We start from the raw sequence: 23,231 nt of genomic DNA, 5'->3' as shown, positions 1-23,231 counted from the left end.
CTTACCGAACTACATACAGGCAACCTGCTGCCTACCTAGGTGACAGGGTACAGCGCATTTGTCTGGTTCGTACACCAAACTATTGTTATCAGGCGGCTAATCAGGAGAGGGCGACGTTTTCTGGGCCAAAGCCACCAACAGTCGGAATTGGCTGCTCGTGTGCCTGCTGCAGCTGCCCGACAGTAGTCGTGTCGCAGTGTGCCATCTCACGCACCTCTCCCCTCACCATGCGCGTGCGGGGTACGCAGAAAAGGGGTCAGGCCTATTGGCCATGACAAACTCCGACTTTCTACGACTTTCAAGTTACGAGTCTTGGACATGTTTCCCATGGAGGGAGGAAAAAAAGGCGGGAATGGCACCCGCATGTACGTACCAGTGCCGAGGTACTATCCGATTTCCCTCTTTGGTGCCCGCAAGACCCGCAACTCCTCGAATCCGGGGTAGGCTGCAGGCACTTCGCTTAGCCCATGGCTGCGTCAAGCATGGGCCTTCTGAGATTTGGCACAACGACTCGGGATTGCAAACTTCATCCTGCATGAGTTCGCATTTACCTTAGGATCAGGCTTGGGGTGGCTGCATATGAGTGCACGCATTGGAAATGCTTATGAATGGTTAATCTCCGAAGCCACCAAGCCACCACGCGGAGCCAGGGCCCTTTTTCGTCGTCGTGTTTGCTGGGCCTAAAGCGTTGGATCAAGGCATGTCGGCCCGGGCCACGGGCACCCTAGGTCTAGATCCGCTCAGGCAACCGTTGGGTAGTAGCCAGACTGTTGTCGTACGGCTAAGAGGGGGTGGTGTTTGGTCTGCGTATGTGTGTGTGTGTGTGTGACAAGCCTTGTCCAACCACATTTGAACACCCCGATATAAGGGTCTTGCCACTCCCGGCTGCACTTGTCGCGCCCACGTCAGCTCAATTACTACACGAACCCGATGCCACACAGGCACTATTCCATCACGATTTTGCCGAGAATCGGGAACCCCCAATTTGACAAGCTGATCCCCAGCACTTTTCAGGGTCTCCTATTCACTCGGTATTTCGAACACTGCAGCAACAGGCCCCACAAAGCGTTAGGCGTTGGTTATGAGCGGCAAACGCTTACGCAGAGCTGAGGGAAGTGGCATGGGAAGTATCTATGTGCCACCGGCTTACACGGATTATGAGGGGCCTCGGATTGATGAAGAGACGGAATCCCAACTCAGGGCTGCCTTTTACAATCTCAACCTGGGCTACGACGCCTCTCCGACTCCAGTGGTCGATACTTGCTTGGCTCATTTGAAGTTACTGCGTGCATTTGAGGGACTGAAGAGCCGCACGGGACTCACTGACGGACTGTGGGATATATGGGATTCTCGGGCGCAAAATGCGAGCCGCGGCGGACCGCTTGACATCCTCGTCAAGCTACGCGAAAAGCGGTGGGCGGTCTACGTTGCCAGGGCGGTCGATCGCTATGAAGCTTGGTGGAAGAGTTTTGTACCAACCATGTTGACCGAGTTTGACATGGTGGCAGACGGCAAAGACGGTCAGCTGTCCAGGTTCGAGAGTTTCACTTCCAAGCGTGAACCTATGATCTGGACAAGCAGCTCTCTGCCTCCACTGGGTAATGCAAACCCCTTTATTGCGTTCAGGGTGATTACAGTGACTAACCAAACTGTGGCTGTAGATGTCCTTCTCGTTTGGCATGCCCACATGCTCAACCCCGAACCTTCCTGGAAGATTGCTTGAGATGGGGATATGGCGACTTATGGCATAGCGGTATGCCATGGACCGAGATCAACGCAGCATTGAGGCCTGATTTCGAATACGAAGTCACGGAAGAGTGCAAGCAAAGCTGGACTCACAGGACCGGTCTGGCTTGGTCCAACCGAGATGACCCGGATATCAAGCCGCTACGATGTCCGGTTTGTTTTGACTGGGAGACCTACCCCTGGACAACATGTGGGCTCCCGAGGGACTACAAGGGCGATAAGTAAGATTTGGTTCCTCCAACAAACAAACCCCCTTGGAGGGCTGAGCTGACTCTCGGCTGATAGGAAACCCGGCCTGGTTGGTAGCGGGCTCGGTGACGGCCAGCTCAAATCGGAATGTGCGCGGTGTGGCATCACTATTGACGAAGACCTACTCCGCGTCGCTAAGTTTCGGGACGACGTTGAGAATCTGGTGACGCATGACTGGCCAATGGCTGGGACAATCCTGGATGTTCGAGACGGACTGGTTCGAAAGCAACAAAAGACCCTGACCAGTTGTTCCCAAACCGCCTCGTGCGACGCGGTCTTCTCGTGGATGTCACAAACATCTTCCAACCTGGAACCAAGGTGAAACCAAGCATGTCGGTGATAAGAGACAGGATAGAGAAAATCACTTCTCACACGTCACTCCGTCATAGCTCGGACCTGCTCAAGAAAATTGACAAGAACATTGATGGCGTTGGAACATTAGCACCTCATCGATTATCCAAACAAGCACGGATGCAAACGCGGTGTATGATGTCGAGGTACTGGGAAAATTCGTCTATATTCGGGATCGATCTCAGGGGTGCTGTGATGCGGCAAGGAGTTTTCACGGAAAAGATGTACAAGGTGAGAAGTCATCCCCCCCTCTTTTTTCTTCACCTGATTCGTGGTTAACAAAACGTTACCAGATTGACTGGCTGCACAGTCCTACGGTCAGATTCACAATGGAGAAGCTGGTTGCGAAATACGAGAGGTTTTTTGACATTGCTGCAAAGTTTCCGGACGAATTTGTAACGCCAACCCTCGACGTCGATTTAGCTTGGCACACCCACCAACTCAGCCCAAGTCAATACTTTGACTACTCGGTTGCAAAGACCAAGATCTTCATTGACCATAACGACAAGGTTGATGAGGAGAAACTGGCAGAATCCTTCGACTGGATGGTGAAGACATATCAGCAGAGGTATGGAGAGGTGTATTCGGAGTGTTTTTGTTGGTTTTGCGAGAGTGAGTTGGTCCATCTCCCTACAGTGCAGCAGGTGATGGCTAATATGTCCCAAGGCTTGCAGTTCAAGCACGCTTCGTCGATGAAAAAATGTTGGTACCCCTATACAACGGCACTTTTTACGAGTGAAATTGCTCATGCCTACCCATAGTGTCGCCTGAGTGGCGAGTAGCAGTACAAGAAGGCAACGGAGAGTCTGTACACATTTCGTCCCATCCCGCCGTTCAGGCCGAGAACGAGCACAACCCAGGGCGTCGGACACGGAGACTTGTTTTCCACAACGATGTGGACGACGCGTACTCAAAGGCATTGAAGAAAACGAACCAAAGCCCAAAGAAAGCACTGTTCGGTCGCACAAAGTCCGGCTCCTCGAGTTCATCCTCGAGCACTACCATCATGGGACCACGCGGTGAGGACCACTGCGATCATTGGGGAAAGTCCATTGCTTTGCCTGGACCCTGGTTTTCAGAACCTGTAGCAACTCTCACGCCACAAATGTATCCAAGTCATCCTGGCTTGATACACACAGCGCCTGGACAACCGGGCGCATGCGCTGCTGGAACATGCGGAGGTTCGGCTGGTTGTGGATCAGGGGCACTTGCACTCTGTGGTTCTGGCTGCTCTGGGGTAAGCTATAAAAAAAATTCCATCCTTCGTACCCCTATTTGAAATGTGACAAGAGTTTGTTTACTAATGACATCACTGGCAGATGGGCCGTAATATCTTTGGCAGCGCTGGTTGTGCTGGCGGGTCAAGCTCAGGGTGAAAGGACCGGAGATAGCATTGGGCGAGGGTCATCAGCGCTTCATGGCCTCGGATCGACTGTTCACAGCAGTCGAGAATAAAAGACCTTGGACCGCTTCAAAACACTCAGGTTCCAAACAGCCCAAAAGGCAGATCAAAGACTGCCATGGGTGATCATCCAAAATGGATAAAGAGATGTGTAACATGCTGGGGGACTGCTATGATAATTATCCACTAGACCAGTCCGGACTTGTACGGCTGCATCTGATGAACCGACAGGGGCAGACAAGAGGAACCTCCACTAGCTGGACTTTTTTCTGCAGCGTAGCCACCATTGGCTCCCACTTCTTCCAGCCTCGACAAGACTATGAACGGAAGAGATGCCTCCGCCGCTAGCCAGCAGGATACGCCCACCACCGGATATCTGAGCGTTCAACCGGATGTCCTATCCCTTTTCGACCTTGAAAATTCTGGCTCCACTAGACTGCTGTTTCTGCTGCCAATCGATGCACAATTTGGTCTTGAGATGGACATTTGTTGCATATGTAGCAGAGGGAACGTAGCAGCCAAGACGGCATATGGGGCGGCTGCTGGGGGACTCATGCAGCTAAATTAGAACTGTTGGCATTCCCCAGGCTTTCCCTATTGAGCGGGATGCGCATTTTGTACCCCCTGCCAACACCATGCTGCCGTCCCAGGACCTCTCTTCCACACTGGTTCTGAATCTGGATTGGGGTGGGACAACTGAGGCGGACGCTGTGTTTGCGTTTATAGTACGGGACAAAGCGTCCGGATCTTGAAGTTCAACATGAGAAGGAAGACCTACTAGTGGCAATAGAGTCTGGTTGGACATACCCTTTTCAACAGTTTGTTTTGTGTGTCAGTATCGGCTTAACCCCCGGGATGCTAAACAGGTCCAACAAAGGTGTGGAATTGGAAGCATGACGCGGCTTACAACCCTCCTTAACGTGTGGGTATGTGTGCATTCGTATTTGGTAGGCATCCGGGTGCATGGGGCGTATGTGCCAACCCAAACCTTCGGATTGTTCATCAAATCGATTCCTATTCCCACAGGGGTCTTTATCCTTGCTCTGCCCATGTAATACAACTGAGGGACGGGGGTGACGGTGGAGTTGTACCTACACATACATACCCTGAGCCAAAGTCTGAACCTGTACTCGATTGCTGTTCGTTCCTTAGAGAACGCCTGGGGAAGGCAATTCAACAGAGGCTGACTGATAAGTTGGCTAGAGTGACAGCCATGTCGGCGCTTGCGAGTCGTTCTCCTAGGACTGGTCCCGTCAAAACATGATGTCGGCAACCACACGGCCGGTGTTGACGAGTCAAAACTGCGCTCGTACTTCGCAACCCCCTTTTGGCAGTATGGTAGACTTGGGTTGATGCTCCTAGACGACGCATTGAATGGTGGTGCTGATCCCCAACTAGATATCCTGCATTCTTGCCCCTTTTATTTGACTATGAGCGCGCAGTGGGCTACACCATGGCTAGGGTTACGCATATCCAACAACAGCCAACTACTCCCCGTTCTCCTCATTCCCCCTTGTTCACAAGTGAGCGAGCTTCATTACTCGCTCCATCCGTCTCCGGCACACGTCATCCAGTTCATGCCTACGAGTACCAGGCCATGACGGGTAGCGAAGGTGGTAGCATCAAACGAGCGGCGCTGCACAAACTCGTCGCCGCCGACGTCCGCCTTGCTCAGGGTCTGCATACCGTCCGGCTCTTGATATAGGAGGAAGAGGTACCGATGCGGCTTGGAGCTGATGATACGCCGCGCGAGACGGTAGGTTAGCAAGCGGTTACATGTATGCTCACTTTCCTTTTTTCTTTTTTTCTTTTCCTCAAAGGGGCCGGAAGGGTCAAGCTGTATCGAACGCATACATTCACAAGGTGAAAATATGAGATACGCGACAGTGGTGGTGAGGGCGCACAGGAACGAAAAAAGAGAGAAGGGATAACATACTCATCCTTGGGCCCGGGCCCCAAGTACTCGGTCACGTCGTTACCAGCATCGGCACAACCGCCACCCGCCTCTCGTCCAGGCGACAGTCCCGTCACGACCCAGTGACGCCAAAACGCGAACTTGGGGTCGTCGGGCGTAGGCGCGTCCGGATCAATCATGAGGAACGTATATTTCCTCCTTTTTCTCTTCACTTGCTGCCCAGTCGTTGCTTCTGCTGCCGCGGCAGAGGGCAGAGGTGCGGCAGACGCAGGAGCCCCAAACCGCACCATCGGTTTCGCGCTCTTACACTCGCCCGCCCGGAAGAACGTGCCCAGCTCGACGTCCTTGCCGCCAAAGGCAACATGCAGCTGCGTCGTAGGCCGCCAGTCGGCGGTCGCGGGCAGGAGGGCCGCGGCGGGACCCGGTACGAGGCCGGCCGACTGCAGGGAGGTGCGGAGGGCGTCGGCATGCGCCTGGAGCGGCTCTTCCGTGGACGTCATTCTGCAGCAAGTACGGATGACCTTTCCCCTGGGTACTGCTGCTACTAAGGCCAGGAGTGGGTGGCTCTTATCGTTTCCTTCTGGAAACGAAGACAGAATGGATGATGTTTGCGCAGTCACGCTTCCAAACGGCCCAACTCGTTTGGGGAGACAGACTCGAGAGAGGCTAAAGAGCTTAAGGTGAACCTATCCTTTGAATGAGGGATTAATCCAAGCTGGAGATGACAACGGACTTTGACATGAACAATAACTCAAGCAATGCCTATAATACCACGATGTGGATCCGACTCGTAGAGCTTGTCAAGAAGACATGCAGCATGCACTATTTATTGGTGGAACAATTGCGCCAAGGAACCGAGCTTGGCATCGCGCCCTACTCCTCTGCCAAGGTAAGCAGCACAAGGGACGGGAAGCCCGTACGTAGATCAGTTGGATTTCACATCACAGCAAGGACAGGACATGAAAACTTGAAATGGGAAGAGACCTAAGAAAAGGCGCTTGGATTAGGTGAACCATGAACTGTAGACTTCTTTCTAATACACGAGACCACTCTACTACTGGTCTCAGCAGGGACAGAAGAATGGACCTCAACCAGGGCAGAGCACGGCCGATTAGGCACCAGGCTCTCCCATTGACCAACGCCGCTCACCAGTCGACCTTTTTATAGCTCATGAACTCTATAGGCAGAGATTGCTGGTCGGAAATCAAATGTTTCGGAAACAAACCTAGTGCTGACAAATCCAACGCCGTTTCCCTTGCTTTTCTGTTTACCCATTCATCGTACACCAACGCTCAGCTCACACTCGTTACCGCTCGTTTTCGAGGGGTCTTGCGGCTTGGGAATCGCCGTCTTTGCGGATGCTGGCCGATACGAGCCAAGCGCCTGGTTCGGGAGACAGATACTTCTGCGAAGCTGTCGCCTAAAAGAAGTTCTGTCTCATTAGGTGTCCAATTCCACCTTGCGGATGTCTCGCAGTAGTATAGGGAGAATGGGCCACATAAGTTGCCCACGGGTTGAAGGGAGCAGCATTCTATGCTTGCTGATGATTCACCGGGACTCCGTTTGGTACAGCTGCCGAGGGTGCCTGTGGGCCGCCGGCCGGATTTCCATTCATATGAGAAGGTGCCGGATGGTTCGGTATCGCTGGTGATGCAGCCTGGTGGATGGGGCTGGGGCTGGAAGCGTAGTTGGCACCAGCGGGGACAGGGGGCCTAGCACCGCCCAGACCAATGCCACCTAGGCCTACAGGGGCCCCGACTTGTTGACCCTGGCCCGTCATGGAATGGCGCATACCTGCATTAGTCTTTTGGGCATTCTTCTGCGCGTCGAACTTGGCTCTGGCTTGGTCCATTGCCTGCTGAACCTGGTTAGGACTGATGGACGTGTGGAATGCTGTGCCCTGGGAACTGTGTTGGCTTTGACTGGAATTATTTTGCGGCATTGGGGAATTACCGGCTGCTGGATAATATTGGTGGTTTGGGTTTGGGCCCATATTAGCTTGGCCGCCATACGAAGGCGGCCTCGTAGGCGTGCCAGCGTGGTTATACGCTGGGGGTTGTTGCGGGGGCGGCGGCGGCTGCTGAGGTTGTTGCGGTTGCTGTTGCATATACGGAGGTTGCTGGTGCGGAATGTGCGGCGAAATGTTCCTGGGCGGCAAGTTGGGTGTGCCATTAGCATACGGGTTGTACGCTTGGTGAGGGGTGGCGCCTGGAGGCGGCTGCTGTTGTGGGTAACCCGGTTGTGGGTATGGCGGTTGGTGGCCAGGACCAGGTGGGTAGCGCGCCTGGGGAGTCGAGTTGGGCATGGGGTGGTAGGGTGGCTGAGGCTGGTAAGGAGGCCGATTCTGAGTTGGCGTACCGTACGGCGTGTTAGCCTGGTTGTATGGGGGTTTAGTATATTGCTGAGGAGGGTAATTGGCGCCGGCGGGATAACCGTTCGGCGGGCGGTAACTTGTCGAAGCCGAACGCTGCTGTGTGTACGGAGGCATGTTTTGCGGTGGCCGTTGCATGCCGGATGCTGCACGTGCGGGCGTCTGAGCGCCGTAGTAACCTGGCCCGGGCATTTGCGTACGGTTGGTCCCCTGGTACTGGGTACCGCTGTACTGCAAATTGGCCGAGGAAGTGGAAGCCCTATGGCTTACAGGCCGTGGGGTCGCCGCGGTTTGTTGCACAGACCTGGCCCGCGCAGTCGATTCATCCTCTTCCATAATGCCTTGATACTCATCGGAACGGATCTCCAACTTGGTGCTGATGTTCAGCTCTTCGAGCTTGTCTGAATTGAGCCGAGCCACGGCATATGGCGGTAGCATCTGTATGACCAGTGCAAGTTGAGCTTTCAGGGCCTCGTACGTCGCCGTCTCCTCAGCGGATGGTTGCACAGGCGCGCCACTAGTGAGCATGTCGCTCTGCGCCGGGTCTGCAGCATATCTGCTGCTCTGATTGGCCACAGAGGGGAGGGATAGGTTGCGGTTCTTCTGGAAGGAGATCAGAGTCTGGATCATGTCCGAAACCTCTTGCAGAATGTCGTCCACATCCTGTTCAGCATCAGACTTCTTGGGGTTGCACATTTCTCCCAGGCTGGGATCAATCCTGTCATCCCACTTATCAATTGCATCATTGATCAAGTCCTCATCCAAGGGCACTTCGATTTCCTTATCCTTATTCTCCTCAGGGGCAACAGCATCGGCCATTTCGCTTTCGAGCAAACGGTCCAAGTTGCGCTTGCCAACCTTATGCCACCACATCGTTTGGCTGATCAGGCCGGACGAAACCATAGCAGCCGAGTCGTCTTTAGAAGGCGCAAAGCTTGAGAAGGCTCCGCGGAAAAGAGCCTCCATTTCCGAGGTTTCCATATCAGACGAGGAAGGCTTGGTACCAGCGAGACTAAGGGCGCGTTCACGCTTCTTGGTCATGATTTGAGAAGGGGGCGCGGCATTGCTGTAGTCCAACCAACGGCCAGCGGAAATGTTTTGGCCAAAATATGAGCCTAACCGATACTTCGACTTCTCAGTGAGCTCCGGCCGATGCCAACCAACCTGAAGCCCTTTGGTGGTGCTCTTGGGTGCCTTGGGTGGCTGTAGCGAAGGCAAATTGCGTGGAGCGGGGAACAGCTCGCCCAGTGTTTTCGCCTTCTTGTCCTTCTCGATGGCAGAGGGGAAAGAGAAGGGGATCGTATGGGCTATTTTGATCCCAGTGGGCAGACCTTCTTCCCGTAGTGGTCGAATGACACCGTCAGGGTGTTCTTCGGTTGCAACAGGCTGTTGAAGACTGGAATACAAATGACGACGAGGTGCTTCGCCGAAGACACTAAGGATCATATTACCACCCGAATTCGAGTGCAAGTCACTAGCAAGCGACTGGTCTTTCAATATCGCCGGATCGCGCGTCGGGTGCGGGTACGTCATTTCGCGACGGAACAGTTCAAGGGCCTTTTTGCTAAATGCTCTGACATTCGCTGCCATACCATCGTCAGAAGTGACAGCTTTGCCAGCCTCCGAAGCCTGCAAACCGGCGAGCCGATCGCCAACGGCAAGCTTGATATCTTTGACGAGGGCATCAAGTCCGGCATATTCATCGGAAGCAACCTTGTCGGCGATGGAAGGCTGGGCATTGTCTTTATCATCTTCGCCCTTTTGGCGTTTAGCTGAAGGCTCTTGGGTAGGATCGTAGTCAGGTAGCGGTCGCTTCAGTATAGACGGCGTTGTGTCATAGCTGCGACTTATTAGTATAGTCCAGCGGACGCGTGCATGGCGAGGAAGGGCGCATCGCAGCGCGTAACTGGCGACGAGGTGGTACGCCAGGGTGATTGGGGTTGTGGGGATGCACATACCTCTCTAATACTAGCAAATAATCACGAATTGCTGTTTTGTCGGCTTCTGTAGGTTCTGCCGTGCCGTTGATGGCAGACGTGTCGTGTCGCGACTGAGAAGAGCTGGCGCCGTTCTGATGCGACTCGGACGTGTCGGGTGCGGCTGCACTGCTGTTCTCGCGTTTGCGCTTTACCGACGACTGCGATGCGGCGTCGGACATATCGACATCCTGGGATTGATCCTGTTGTTGCGACGCGGGCGAGTCCTGCTGCTGCTGCTGCTGCTGTTGCTGTTGCGACGGCTCGGATAGGCCGTTGGGGACAGCAGCCGGGGCCGCGACGGGCGAGGCCATCCTGTGGTTGGTAGGTAGATAGTGTACTGATGGATTCGGAAGAAAGACCAGCTATTAGTTGCCCGTGGTGATTGTTGTCTAGTCGTCGTCCTGACACCAACCAAAAAATTGGAGAATGGCTTGAATGAATGGACGTTGGCGTTAATAGGCGGTTTGCGGCCCGTTAAGGATGATGTCCAATGCCCAGGGTGGAGGGGAGCTCGTCGCGCTTTTTTTGCCCTTCGTCGCTTGCTGGCTGCTGGGACGTGGTGGTGGTGCTGCTGCTAAGGGAATTGTCGGGCGACAAGTCCAGGCGCGTTTCGCTCTCGGTCAACTCAAGTTCGATGGAAGGCCCAGTCCTTCAAGCAGCTACAATACGACTAGCAACGAGAGGGAGAGAGAAAAAGGTGGATTTGTTAAGCAAGCAAATGGAACTCTCAGTTAGTTGCTGAACTGCCAGCCTCGAATGGTTGCCTGGTGGTACGTGCACGTCGGTTCCGCCCAAAAAAACCGAGATTGGTAGAGGCAAGGCAAAGTTAACTGGAAGACGAACGTGGGCACAGCACCGAAGCATCAACAACAATCCACTTGGGGGGGAGCAGGAAGTAGACGGAGATGCAACTTCATGCCACAACACCACGCTGAATCGGGATCAAATCGATGCCGAAAAGCAGGACAGAAGAAGGCTGACGTCGATTTGGGGGGATAGAAGAAGAAAAAAAGACACTGTCACGTCAACCAAAACCGCTTCGAGAATGCCAGTCACCGAATTGCAGTGGTTCCTGGTTTGTCCCCCAAAAGAACGCTAGTACACTTTGGTATAAGCTCGGATCAACGATCTTCCAATGCAACTGCAGCTTAATGACTTGAAGCTGAGGTCTGCCTGTCTGTCTCCACGAGCCTGATTTTGGATGCATCCCATCCTCTGCCGGCCTATCTGATTCAAAAGGGGCGATTGGTCTCCATGGCTTGGGGTGGGTGTTCTCATCTCTCCCATCTGTTGGTCTTGCAACCCAGTTGTGATAGCTAAGAAACTGCTCGCCAACTCGCTCAAAGGCATTTCGAATCCACACCCCTAAACCGCATGTAGTGGGCAATGCCGCTTGAATGTATACCGAGCGTTTCTATACTTGCTGTATGTCCTAATGAAAAGGCTACTTCAATAAGTGGCTCTGCGTAAGGCGGTACTTCAAAACGCATAGCGCCATAACTTGTTAGAGAAGATGGCTTCATCTTGCATGAATGTTGCGCAGTGTTGAAAGCGATGTTATAGGAGCAGGCATTGGAACAGCAGGCAGATGCCAGGGAGGGCAGGGCGAGGACTTAAAGGTATGATCTGCTCATAAAAATGTTTATTTCATGTAGTTGACCAAGCTGCGATGACATCCAGTCGTTGCCCACATTATGTTAGCTAGCACCTGGTTGCAGCTCTGTGGTGGACTGGATGTCCGGGCATATTCGTGGTCGCGTTTCCAGGTAACCATCCCACGTAGATATCACGAATACTCTGGTCACTATCATCAAATTGGTTGTTCCGATTCTTTTCTCGGGTCAACTGAAACGCATCTTTGACCGCGCCGCCACACATGTACCGAAAACGAGTGGAACGTTGGCCTCACCCCTGTGAATTTCCGATGTACAGTGCCAATCCGGCATGCAAACGACCAAGTCCGAAAGCCATTGTCAATGAGCCGCCAATATGCAAGCCATTGCTTCGTTTACTTGAGGGGAGACCCATGGCGCAGTGGTGAATGCGACTGTGTGGGAGAAGATCCCCCGCACTTACTAACATATGCCGGGCCTCTTTACAAGGTATCCGAAGCCTCCCGAGTCCCGGTGCCGCATCTAAACAAACTCAAATAACCCAAAGTCTCATCCCCCATAAATAGAGGCCGAGATCCCCCCCCCACTTACTGACGCATATCATCTCGTGGTCCTTTGCCTTATGGAACCTGGCCATTTTCTGGATGACACTTATGAGACCATGCCACACGCCGAACCATCTACGGACCACCACGTCCTGATCGTGGGCGGTGGTTCCGCCGGGCTATGTGCCGGCATCTGGCTGGCGCGGTGCGGTATCGACTTCAAGATACTGGAGCGCCGCGATGGGCCCATGCAACAAGGCCAGGCCGATGGCGTTCAATGCCGCACAGTTGAGATCTTCGAGAGCTTCGGGATCGAAGGGCCGCTTCTCCGAGAGGCGTACCATGTGCTCGAGCTCGCGTTCTGGGCGCAATCTGACAGTGTCGGCTTAGACGAACCGGAAGCAGCGGCGGCTCGCAAGGGTGGCGGCGTAGTTACGGAGGAGAAATTGGGAGAGCAGGTAAAGACGGGTGGTATCGCAAGAACGCACTATGCCCCTGATACGGAACCGGGGATAAGCCATATGCCCCACGTTATCCTAAACCAAGCGCGGATGAATGGCATCATGACGGACGAGATGACACGAGCAGCAGGAAGAGACATGATTGAGTACGGGGTTGAAGTGATAGATGTCAGTGTAGATCAGGGGCAAGCGAAGGGTCCGGGTGCGTATTGTGTTAGTGTCACAGCAAAAGCGGACGGAGCCACGAGGCACATGCGGGCCAAATATGTCGTAGTGAGCAAAACCCCTATCTCCCATCCAGTCAAATCGAGTATTCAAGGCGTCTTCCTCGTCGTGCGTGGCTTTCTAATTTGACGTGTATTTGAGGGATGTGATGGAGCCCATTCCACCGTCCGGAAGTCTCTCGGGTTCAAGATGATAGGAGATACCCACGATGCTTTATGGGGCGTCATGGACGTATACCCACGCACCAATTTCCCTGATATCCGGAAGAAAGTCCTGATCAACTCGGAAGCCGGCAACATGGTGGTCATTCCGCGCGAGGGCGACTACCTCGTGCGGTTCTACATGGAGCTGCCCAACTACGCGGGGCCGCCGCCGACATCACGCTGGCGGACCTGCACGAGAAGGCGCGGCTGATCTACCGGCCGTACAAGATGGAAATCGCCGATACCAAGTGGTGGTCCGCCTACGCTATTGGGCAACGTCAGGCCGACCACTTCACGGCGGCCCACCGGGTCTTCCTCACGGGCGACGCGTGCCACACGCACTCGCCCAAGGCCGGACAGGGCATGAACGTCAGTCTGCAGGACGGTTACAACCTAGGCTGGAAGCTGAGTGCCGTGCTGCGGGGGCGCGCCCAGCCGGAGTTGCTGAAAACGTACGTCTCGGAGCGGCAGAAGGTGGCCGCGGACCTCATCGAGTTCGACCGCTATTTCACCCAGCTCTTCTCAACGGCGTACCGTAAGGAGCACGGCATCACGCCCGAGCACTTCCATGAGCAGTTTGTCCGGTCGGGGCGTTATACAACCGGGCAGGCGATCAAGTATGACGAGTCGGCCATCGTCTGCCTGGGCTGTGTGAAGGTGTCGGCGACGCGCTTGGAAGTCGGCATGAGATTCCCGAGCGCGCAGGTTGTCAGACTGTGTGATGCGAAGGCAGTGCAGTTGGTCAGAGCCCTCCCTTCGGACTCTAGCTGGCATATCGTAGTCTTCGCCGGAGACATTCGTGATGGCGAAGCCTCAGCCCGACTGGACAAAGTAAGTCACGAGTTATCCTATGAACTGGAGTACGTTCATGTAGTTTCAATTTGCGCTGATTGTGACTAGGTTTCGCGTGAACTGTCAGATATAATGCATGAGTCCGTACCGGAAGGGGTCGAACCAGACAGCATATTGCATTTCGTCCTCGTGCTTTCTGGGAGGCGGACAGAAATCGAATTGCAGCAGATACCCGAAGTCTTCACCCCAGTTACCGGCAAACTGCAGCTGAAATGTGAGTTCTTCCGTCTACACAATAGAGGTTGTGTAGTACTGATTGGAAGTAGGCCTGTTGAACGTCTTCATCGATGACCAAAGCTACAATTCGGGTCATGGTCATGCTTACGAGAGCTACGGGGTGAAGCCTCAGGTCGGGGCCCTGGTGGTGATAAGACCGGATCAGTGCAAGTCCTAGATTCCACTTCTCTTGCTTCAAAGCCCGCATCTCCCGTCCAGGTTGTAAGGTCCATCCCGCTGACTCCTGCGTCTACCAGATGTTGCCAAGGTGTGCGATCTTGATGAAGCCGAGCAATTGGGCTCCTTTTTCGCAGGTTTCATGAAGAGAGCTGTTGATCAGGGCATGTAGGGAGGGCAAGCTTTGCGTAAAGGCCGAGCAAGTAGGTAGATCTCGTGGGGTCATGACAGACCATGTCATCCGTGCATAAGGCTGGAAATATGACAGTCTGTATGTGTAATGTTGGCGGTTCACCGCCCCTCCTGGTGGTTTGCCTTGGTACGCCAGGCCTTGCATATTTGCTTGTTGACTGGATGTGCCCGGCCACCGTGTCCTAGTACCGTAGGACTGGGAACCATTTACAACCGTAGCTTGCTTACGGCGGTGGCTCGGTGCCAGTACTCGTTTGTTTGTTGGCGCCCGATGCGACCAAAGCGCTGGTTTCCCTCGTTCGGAATGTCCATCTCGCCGAACTGGCGCGTTAGGTATTATCAATTATTAGCAATCCATCCGTGGTTGGTGAGATTCCTGTTGGGCAGTTCCGTGGGATCTTCTGCTTAAGCTGTTGGTAGCAGCAATGGGTAGCAAGAGCGGGGCGAGATTCCGATAAGAGGAGAGCGTCCGCATATTGCCGCAACCGCTCTTCCGAGCAGCGGGAAGATTAAGTTCTCACTATTTGTGAATGGATACTGTGGCACGTACGACGGCGTCAAGAAAGAAAAAAAAACATGTCGAGTGGGCGCCGTCTAGAACAAACGAGGTTCCAGAGCACCTGTAGGCCACGTGGGGAGAGTGACTTGTATGTTACATCGAACAAATGCAGGCAGTTGCATCAGGTAGTTGAGGGAGCCCTCATGGTGGGGGAGAAGAGGATGGAAAAGCGCTGAAGTCGCATGCAGAGCATCCTCGCTTTGGTGAAGAGGCCAGCCATTGCCGAAGGACGGCAATCGGCAATGAAGTTTGCAGCTTGGACGCTGCGTTAGTTGTGAAAATCGTAGTCCGCCGGGAAATGCATCATCGTTATGCAAGCAGGCTATATATCCACGGCCCCCAGTGGCATTTTTTAGCAATCACCAATTTAAATCATACCGAATACCTACAGGCCTGCCTCCTAGCACACGCACCTTAGCACCTACAGGCAATGGTCTCTTACAGCAGTGTGTCCTTCAGTAATTGATCCAATAGGCCTCCACGTCAGGCCTGCAGGCTGCGTCTTATTGCAGTCATCCAGACATATGCAGGCGCCCTGCACCGGCTGCATGAGACACTGCAAATCACATTCAAACTTGACAGGAGAAGCAGCGAAACCGAGAAACTGCCCGTCCTTCAAATTGCCCACCTTGGCAGCCCGTCCAGTCACGCAACTTCAATCCGTTTGATTAGCTCCTCAACAGGAGGGAACCCCCAAATACTCGCAGCACACGAGTGCGAGTGCCGTTGCACAGCATACGTCCTTAATATATCGCCAACGTCAACTTCTTCTTGTCATGGGTAGCTGGTCCGGGCGGCTATAATCAACCCTCCACCCCCCGCCGCACTTATACACACCCGTACCTACTTACACGCAGGTCCCTCTTCCACGATCGATCCTAGTGGCACGCACATATGACCATTTCTCCTTGTTAGACCTCCCCATACTGCCGCCTACAGTGGTCGCCTCCGCAAGCCATGGATTTCGACGAGGCCGATCGTGACGAGAATGAGGACGGGAACCGGGAAAATCGCGACAGTGGTCTGGGTGACTGTGCATTGTGAGTTGGACTCCTCTCCGTCTCGCGCGAACCGTGGCCGAGGAATCCCCCGCCACCCCCTTCACGGCTCTGAAGCTAAATGCCCCGTCCCCTCCTCCAGAAATGGCGGCTCCACCATCCGGACATTTGAAACCTCGCGGACAGCCGACTCCGAGGTGTTCCACTTTGTCGAGGAGAACGGTAGAACCTACCACTCTTACAAGGCTGGTCGTAAGTCCCGAATGCATGCTCGTATTTAAATATTACAGCCAACGGGCTAATCCCATCAAATGTTTAAGGCTATTTCCAGCCAAATGATGAAGTAAGTTTTACAGCACGTCTTCATGCTCTTAAGCCTTATATGCCTGACTGAACGTTCCGTAGCGTGAACAAAGACGTGAAGGTACGCCTTTCCTCCGATTCTTACAAGTTTGGCTTGGCCGAGCCATCCGCTTAGCCACTCTACCTACTGATGTTCATCTGTAGCGCTCGAGCATCAGATATGGCTTCTGACGCTGGAGGGTAAATTGTACCTGTCTCCTATCGACCAAGTCTACAACGTGCTAGATATCTGCACCGGGACAGGTCAGTTTCAACCGACTCTGGCCCTTAAACAAGTTGCACCATTGACAGTTGATAGGTTTATGGGCCATATCTATGGGTAAGCTAGACTGTTGTCGTAATGGCCTAAACCAAGTATCCATGGCGTCGCTCACCTTTCTTCGGTATCGCAGCCCATCAGTTCCCAGGGGCGCGCATTATTGGTAACGATCTCAGCCCCATTACGCCTCCTAGGTAAGGCCTTACCTCGACCGCTATTCTCTCTGGGCAATTAGTCACATGTGCTGATTATTAACCAGGATACCCGAGAATTGCCAATTTGAGGTCGAGGATGTGGAAGAGTTCCCATGGGTATACTCCCATAAATTTGACTTCATACATGCCCGAAGTGTCTTTGCATGCTTCAATAACACGCAACGAGTGATAAACGAAGCGGTCGAATCGCTTGAGGACAATGGCTGGCTTGAGATACAAGACTGGCTAGTCCCAATGAGATGTGATGACGGAAGTTGGGATGGTACTGCTGTAGGCCCCCTAAAATTCTGCCTTAGCTCTGATTCAGCCATACGTGTGCTAACAACCCTATTCCAGATCAAACGACTAGTGGATACGGGCGCAGAGTGCCTCCAGAAGGCAGGGCGCGTCGACCATACGGGACAACTACCGGATATGTTCAGAAAAGCAGGCCTTGTAGATGTCAAAGAAGAGACTATCTTATGGCCCAGTAAGCAATATCCCGCCTGGCCAAGTGATTATGCAGGGCCATCATCGTACCTCGAAGACACTGCAAGGATATACTGACAGCCAATACTTAAGTGAACCCATGGGCCAAAGGCCAACGAAATAAGGAGGCGGGCCTACTCTGGAGTAAGGACCCCAGGCACCTATCCTCTTACCACAACTTCGGTGTTCACTAACCGCGACATCGTGTAGTGGAACTTAATAAGGAGGGACTAGAATCTATGACCCTTGCGCTACTCACACGATACGGCAACATGAACAAGGACGAAGCCATGGAGCTCATCACAATGGCCAGAGTGGACTTGCGGGACACTAAGATACATGCATATCTACCAGCGTAAGCTTTCTTCTTGGGCACTTCCCTACGGACTATCGTGACTGAGCTAAGACATGTGTACAGAACAATAGTAACGGGGCGGAAGGCACCTTAAAGGGGTAGCACATACTGGATCTCAGCTAGGAAATACCTTGCATATATATGGAGGGCATAATCTGAGTGTACATGGCCAATAATCAGTCGTTGAACGACATTCAAATGTGCTCACCGATTTTACGTATCGTCATAGTCGAGTTGATGCTAGGAGCACTGGGCCCCATTTCAGAAATCACCACGATGAAAGTAAAACTGGATCATAGAAAGTAACTTTTTTGGAGTTGGGTATCAAATGGGTTCCGCTCGGCGAAACTTCAAAACTCGCAATACTACTTACAAGAGACGCTCACGAAAATGAGTGTAGATTCTCTCTTATCGGCCGGCCGTGGCCAAATTCCTCCATATAGACCCTCCTCAGCTCGAAGCCCACCTCGACGGTGATGAGAATGATGATGATCCATTCGAGCCTGTGTCCTTTCTTCTCGCTGGACATCTCCCTCATGACAGCGACCAGCTCATTGGCATAGTCGATCCGCTTGTTCAGCTGGGCAATGCGTGGCTCTACATCTAGTGCCTTGCCGACACGGTCGTAGTACTGCTCCAGCTTCGATTCCTTATCCCAGAACAAGTCGGGGAGGGACTCGGCTAGCTCGTACTCGTTGAGCTGTGATCTCAGACTCAGCAGCTCGCCAGTCTTCTTCAGGATGAAACGCCTCGGTTGGTTCATCTCCGAGCCGCCTTTCAACGTGATGGCTACGGGCCTGGCGTTCTCGTTGAATTCTTCCATCTGGTTCTCCAGCACTGCCAATTTCGGGCTTCGGGCCAGACCACTCGAGAAGGCAACCTTAGCCCAGGTCAAATCGGCACTCGAGCCATTGCCATCGATGTTCCCGGTTTTGGTGCCCAGTACTACCTCCTCACCTCTCATGTAGCTGGTATCGCGCGACTCGTCCGTCGAGAACTCGAGCTCTTCCATTTCTGCGCGGTTCACGTGGGGGACCTCGGCAGCACTGAACAACTGCTTCGTGGCAATCTTCATGACCACACTGGAGGGAACAGACCAGGCCACCACGGTACCGGAGTCGAAGACGAAGATGTCGCCCTTTGCTGCCCGCGCATGTATGACCGTAGTTGTGTTGAGACCCGCCGCGTCCGGATCGAGATCGTAGTTGTGCAGGCTGAGGATCTCCTCGACCTTCTCCATGTCGAAAGATTGCGCAACGCATATTGCCAGTATCTGGTTCTCGTAGTTAATCTCTGGTGCTTCCGAACCCCAGATCGAATTTTCCTTCTTCGCCGCAGCCTTTTGGATCTGCGTTTTCACTGCGGCGCTGCGGCGCTTTTTAGAGGCGACTGGTCTTGCAGGCCGTGGCTTGGCGATTGCACCAGCCGTCGCAGGGGTCCTCGAGGTCGCTGCGTTCTCGCGGGCACCATCTTCTACCGCATCCAATATAGAACTATCGCCTTTTTCGCCATTGGCCGCGAGCAGGCTATTTGAGGTGAAGAAGTTGCGCCGTCGGGGCATAGACAGCACGGAGCTCTGGTGGAAGCATCGTGCGGGACGTGGGGTCGAGATGGCCGTATGTAGCCCGCGGGTCACTGCGCGGCCGACCTGGTGGATTGAAGGACGCATTGTGGCAGCGCCACGGTTGGAATGAGGTGGGCGTTACTGAATACGTGTGCGAGCGAATGATTTATAAAGATGTGAACGGTAGAAAAAGATCGATTACTCCCAGTCAAGAACGCCAATGTCTGTTCGATTTGGGATCGATCTTTTGGTGTTGGTGGGATACACTGGAACATTTGTTAGTGCACGGGTAGAAGTCAGAACTCTAACCAACAGGACAGGACCCCCAAAAATGATGGCTTTCAGGCGGGGCCCGCTGAAAAGTTTATCGATAACCCGCCAATGCGACTTTCGCTTCTACGTAATCAACGGATTCGTCCACTGGCCGACGTGGTGGTGGGTGGATTTCCCTTCCGACAGAACACCAAAAGCCAGCTTGTGTTTGATGGTTCAGCCATGATGCATGGGAATCGCATATCTTAGGCTTCTATGTTCACTTAAAGTCTTCCGAGGCCGGTACGATCCAATGCCACCAATATAATAGCAGCACCATGGCCGCCCAGGCGAGAATGGTCGCCCAGAACGGGCGAAGTCTATGGGGCTCCCAGAGTCCCGCGCAGGCGCTTTCGAGGTTAACGACGACGCGAAAACACCGGACTCCGTTTATGTCTGTTTCCCCGACACGAGTGCTAGGCTTATGGCTGCAGCGCAGCGACCCAGACCAGCGGAAGCGATACGGATTTCTATTCAGGACAATGGCGCGAATGCAGAACGAACGCTTGCCGCTTATGATGCTCCAGAAGCTGATGAGGAAGAAGCTGGCTGAAGAAGAGGAAGTAGAAAGAGCGGCGCCTGATGATAAGGCATTGTCCCGATACGAGGGTCTTCGAGCAATTTTACATCAGACTGATCCTAAGGCATGGCAAGATCGACTGAACAGCCTCGCTTCGCAAGGGTGGCACGAGGAGAAGCTTGACCACCTTGTCTGGATCATGTCAGCCAAGACTGGTGATGCTAGGATCGAGCGCTTCGTTTCCTCAGATGCGCCTAAACCGTTATTCCTTACGATGATTCTTACGCAAAGCGACCAATTGATTCGAAAGCCCGAGTCACTTCGAGCGATAATAGATTATGTTCAGCGTGTCTACAACCCTTTCTCGGAAGAAGTTGGGTTGTCGGAGAAGCTCGAGGCTAAGGAATTCATCATGCTACTCAGGAGACTTATACGACACGCGCAAAGGCTATCTCCCAGCATCTTGGAAGACCTTGGAGACCTTACGCGTTGGTACATACTGAGTATACCGTGGAAGACCTCTGTTAGTGGGGATAACCATGATGATAATGGCTACCACAAACGTTGCTATGTCTTCAACTCTGCTCTCACCCTGTTAAGCCGACCTGCCCCCATGCAGCCGTTACTGCTTAGAGAGTTTAACTGGAGGGCGCAGTGCCTCCTGCTTCAAATGTCGGATACGATGGATCGCCCACTGGTCATCGAAAAAACAAGCTACCGTGCTATTCGAACGGTCTTGATTGGTTTAAAGAAATCCGAGGCCGAGAAATGGGTAGCCATGAGGTACAGCAAGTCATGGCCACCTTATCGTCAAGATTTTGACGGCCACGACGTGAAGCGAACGTTCTTGGACGACCAGTCGCGCAGCGTGAAAGCGGGGTCTCTCATGACGGCGGCTGGTTACGCGGAGGGTGACTATGACCGAGCTCTAGGAGCCCTAGGCGGTATGACTTTAGGTTCACCTACTGTACAGACCCGAAGCCAGCCTCCCAGGGACTGGAAGAATGACGAGAGCCATCAAAACTTTTATACCATGTGGGCCATGAAGATACGGTCTACTCGCAATGCTCAGGAGGCCTGGAGTCAGTTCAATGCCTTCACCAATGCAGAACCCAATCTTCAGATCTACACCGAGATGTTCTTGAAACTCCAACCTTCAAGAAGCAAAGTTGAAGCTATCCCCCAGTGCTACCCGGGAGACGCAAGAGAAGCCTATCCTGTTCACGAGGCCAACCTCAGTGAATATGAGCTCGCCAGGCTGGCCCCGCCCACGGTTGGTGAGCTGTACAGCCGAATGATTCATCAAGGAATCAGACCGATCGGGATCTGCTTGCAACATCTCGTTTCCGTTGCAGACACTTTGGAACAGGGGCTGGGGTACCTTCGAGACAGCCGCCTCTGCTCTGAGGCAGTAAGCCATCTGGAATGGGGGAATACACGCCCCACCTATGGCGTTCTGAAGCGCGTACCTTTGCTCGTCTTCAGTAGTTACATCCACCTGCTTTGCCAAAAACAAGCAAATCGTGGCCGTCGACAAGACAAACAGTACCATCGTTACTCCGAATTACGTTGTGTTCCCCACGCCATCGAGCTCGTGAAAACGCGTCTGCGGCCAAATACCGCTGAGAGGGCATCCTTCCGACCGGTATGGCAGATGATATGCAAAGCACTAAGTCGGCCATATGTCGCCGTTGTTGCCAGCAATGAGCTAGAAAATGCAAGGGCGGCTTTGCAAATGTTTCTTGATTTTCAGGAGCTAGCTGAGCGGGCAATAGGCCCCGACACCGAGATCTTCATTTACCTATGCAGGACGTTACAGAAGGTCCTGATAGTGCAGTACCACGACAGTCGATCCATACAAGGCGACGAGCTGGTGGAAGAGGCCCATTGTAAGGTGACTGCTATGTTTAGTACTTTCAGCTCCTACGTGGCGCAACCTGACCTCGAACAGCCCCAGCCGATCGGCCCGGTCCATCTTCACACGTATATGCGTACACTTGCGATTTTGGGCGATGAAGATGGCAGCATCAACCTGATGTTATGGACTCTCCAAAACAAGAGCTACTTTGACAAGGAGGTCGAGCGGATCGGCCGTGGCCAGTCCATGTTGGCCAAGACGCTCTGCGCTTTCGAGGCCTTTACGCGGGTGCGCGAAGACCAACGCGCCCAACTGGATTCGCTTTTACAGGACTGGCGATGGCCCACGCCGGAAGAGGTGCAGGACTATATCGAGTCGGACGCTACAGGGATCTCGCATAAACTATATGAGCAAGCCAATGGAGCAGCTCTCAACGAAATATCCAGCATTGGAATAGTTGATGATGGAATGACTAGCATTGGAATAACTGGCTAGTCGAAAAAAAAAAAGTATTGGAATTCATTCCTATGTTTTTCTTTCTGATAATTGACCGTCCCAGAGGAGAGAGAGTACGCAGCGTGAGGAAAGGGGTTGATGAATATACATGCCATTTGTTATATATACACCCCCATGAGGTGTGTACGCCCTATTGGCACAAGATGTCCAATGCCATTGCCAGTGTTACAAGAATAGAAATACGTCACAATTGCAATGCGTATCTAAACATTAGAAGAGTCAATTGATTGTTCAATTACTACGTCCTGAACTCTGAGCAATTCTGGTTCTTGTTCGCGAACAGCCCGTCCATTCATTCCATGTGGAAAGCATGCAACGAAAGCATGCCGACGCCGCGCCTGGTAAGAGCGACAGCTGCAGGCGTAGATGAATGAATTCTTGCTTATTGGGGAGGCTGGGAGGCTGGGAGGCTGGAGTCGCCCCGCCAGATTCAGGTACGCGGCGTCTGTGATTGGTGCAATGCTGGCTTCTTTCCGGCTTCTAGTGACCTCCCTTAGACCCCTGGCCTCCTTAGGCCCTCTTGTTTTACAGTACGTGTGCAGAAAGGTTAGCCCCCCTCCACTGTTGCCCGGAAAGTCAAATACTAGTCGGAAAATCTATGCCTACTCAAGCTCAAGTTTTGATTTTATCGACGATAAACTGGCTTAGAGTATACGATAAAAGGTATAAATCCTTTCGGCTAACCTTTGACTTTCGGAAAACAGTGGAGGGGGGGCTAACCTTTCTACACACGTACTGTAGCACGCC

General features: G+C 53.2%; 7 protein-coding genes across 7 annotated transcripts; 4 read left to right on the top strand and 3 right to left on the bottom strand.

Moving 5' to 3' along the window:
• Positions 1-1,081: 1,081 nt before the first annotated feature.
• On the top strand, positions 1,082-3,722 carry PG986_006774 (uncharacterized protein; the record flags this gene model as incomplete). Its single annotated transcript, XM_066842996.1, has 8 exons — positions 1,082-1,533; positions 1,662-1,967; positions 2,032-2,313; positions 2,385-2,577; positions 2,640-2,958; positions 3,013-3,048; positions 3,108-3,583; positions 3,666-3,722. 8 exons carry the CDS (start codon positions 1,082-1,084, stop codon positions 3,720-3,722), a joined length of 2,121 nt encoding a protein of 706 aa, XP_066699108.1.
• Positions 3,723-5,285: 1,563 nt separating this feature from the next.
• PG986_006773 (uncharacterized protein) lies at positions 5,286-6,163 on the bottom strand (the record flags this gene model as incomplete). The annotated part of the gene is made up of 2 exons (XM_066842995.1): positions 5,286-5,481; positions 5,685-6,163. 2 exons carry the CDS (start codon positions 6,161-6,163, stop codon positions 5,286-5,288), a joined length of 675 nt encoding a protein of 224 aa, XP_066699107.1.
• A 1,031-nt stretch (positions 6,164-7,194) lies between these two features.
• On the bottom strand, positions 7,195-10,324 carry PG986_006772 (uncharacterized protein; the record flags this gene model as incomplete). The annotated part of the gene is made up of 2 exons (XM_066842994.1): positions 7,195-9,874; positions 9,993-10,324. 2 exons carry the CDS (start codon positions 10,322-10,324, stop codon positions 7,195-7,197), a joined length of 3,012 nt encoding a protein of 1,003 aa, XP_066699106.1.
• A 1,963-nt stretch (positions 10,325-12,287) lies between these two features.
• PG986_006771 (FAD-dependent monooxygenase) lies at positions 12,288-14,306 on the top strand (the record flags this gene model as incomplete). Its single annotated transcript, XM_066842993.1, has 5 exons — positions 12,288-12,800; positions 12,999-13,187; positions 13,259-13,891; positions 13,961-14,126; positions 14,179-14,306. The coding sequence occupies 5 exons, from the start codon at positions 12,288-12,290 to the stop codon at positions 14,304-14,306; spliced, it is 1,629 nt and encodes a 542-aa protein (XP_066699105.1).
• Positions 14,307-16,013: 1,707 nt separating this feature from the next.
• PG986_006770 (uncharacterized protein) lies at positions 16,014-17,808 on the top strand (the record flags this gene model as incomplete). Its single annotated transcript, XM_066842992.1, has 9 exons — positions 16,014-16,096; positions 16,197-16,306; positions 16,562-16,660; positions 16,716-16,736; positions 16,810-16,870; positions 16,936-17,161; positions 17,228-17,360; positions 17,570-17,714; positions 17,778-17,808. The coding sequence occupies 9 exons, from the start codon at positions 16,014-16,016 to the stop codon at positions 17,806-17,808; spliced, it is 909 nt and encodes a 302-aa protein (XP_066699104.1).
• Positions 17,809-18,096: 288 nt separating this feature from the next.
• PG986_006769 (uncharacterized protein) lies at positions 18,097-19,383 on the bottom strand (the record flags this gene model as incomplete). Its single annotated transcript, XM_066842991.1, has 1 exon — positions 18,097-19,383. One exon carries the CDS (start codon positions 19,381-19,383, stop codon positions 18,097-18,099), a length of 1,287 nt encoding a protein of 428 aa, XP_066699103.1.
• A 485-nt stretch (positions 19,384-19,868) lies between these two features.
• PG986_006768 (uncharacterized protein) lies at positions 19,869-22,463 on the top strand (the record flags this gene model as incomplete). Its single annotated transcript, XM_066842990.1, has 1 exon — positions 19,869-22,463. The coding sequence occupies one exon, from the start codon at positions 19,869-19,871 to the stop codon at positions 22,461-22,463; it is 2,595 nt and encodes an 864-aa protein (XP_066699102.1).
• Positions 22,464-23,231: the final 768 nt, after the last annotated feature.

Source organism: Apiospora aurea, assembly GCF_038362705.1.
Source record: "Apiospora aurea strain CBS 24483 chromosome Unknown utg000005l_segment0_segment0, whole genome shotgun sequence".
In the NCBI taxonomy this organism is placed as follows: domain Eukaryota; kingdom Fungi; phylum Ascomycota; class Sordariomycetes; order Amphisphaeriales; family Apiosporaceae; genus Apiospora; species Apiospora aurea.
Note: the sequence above shows the minus strand (reverse complement) of the source record. Positions and strands in the feature narration are given on the sequence as shown.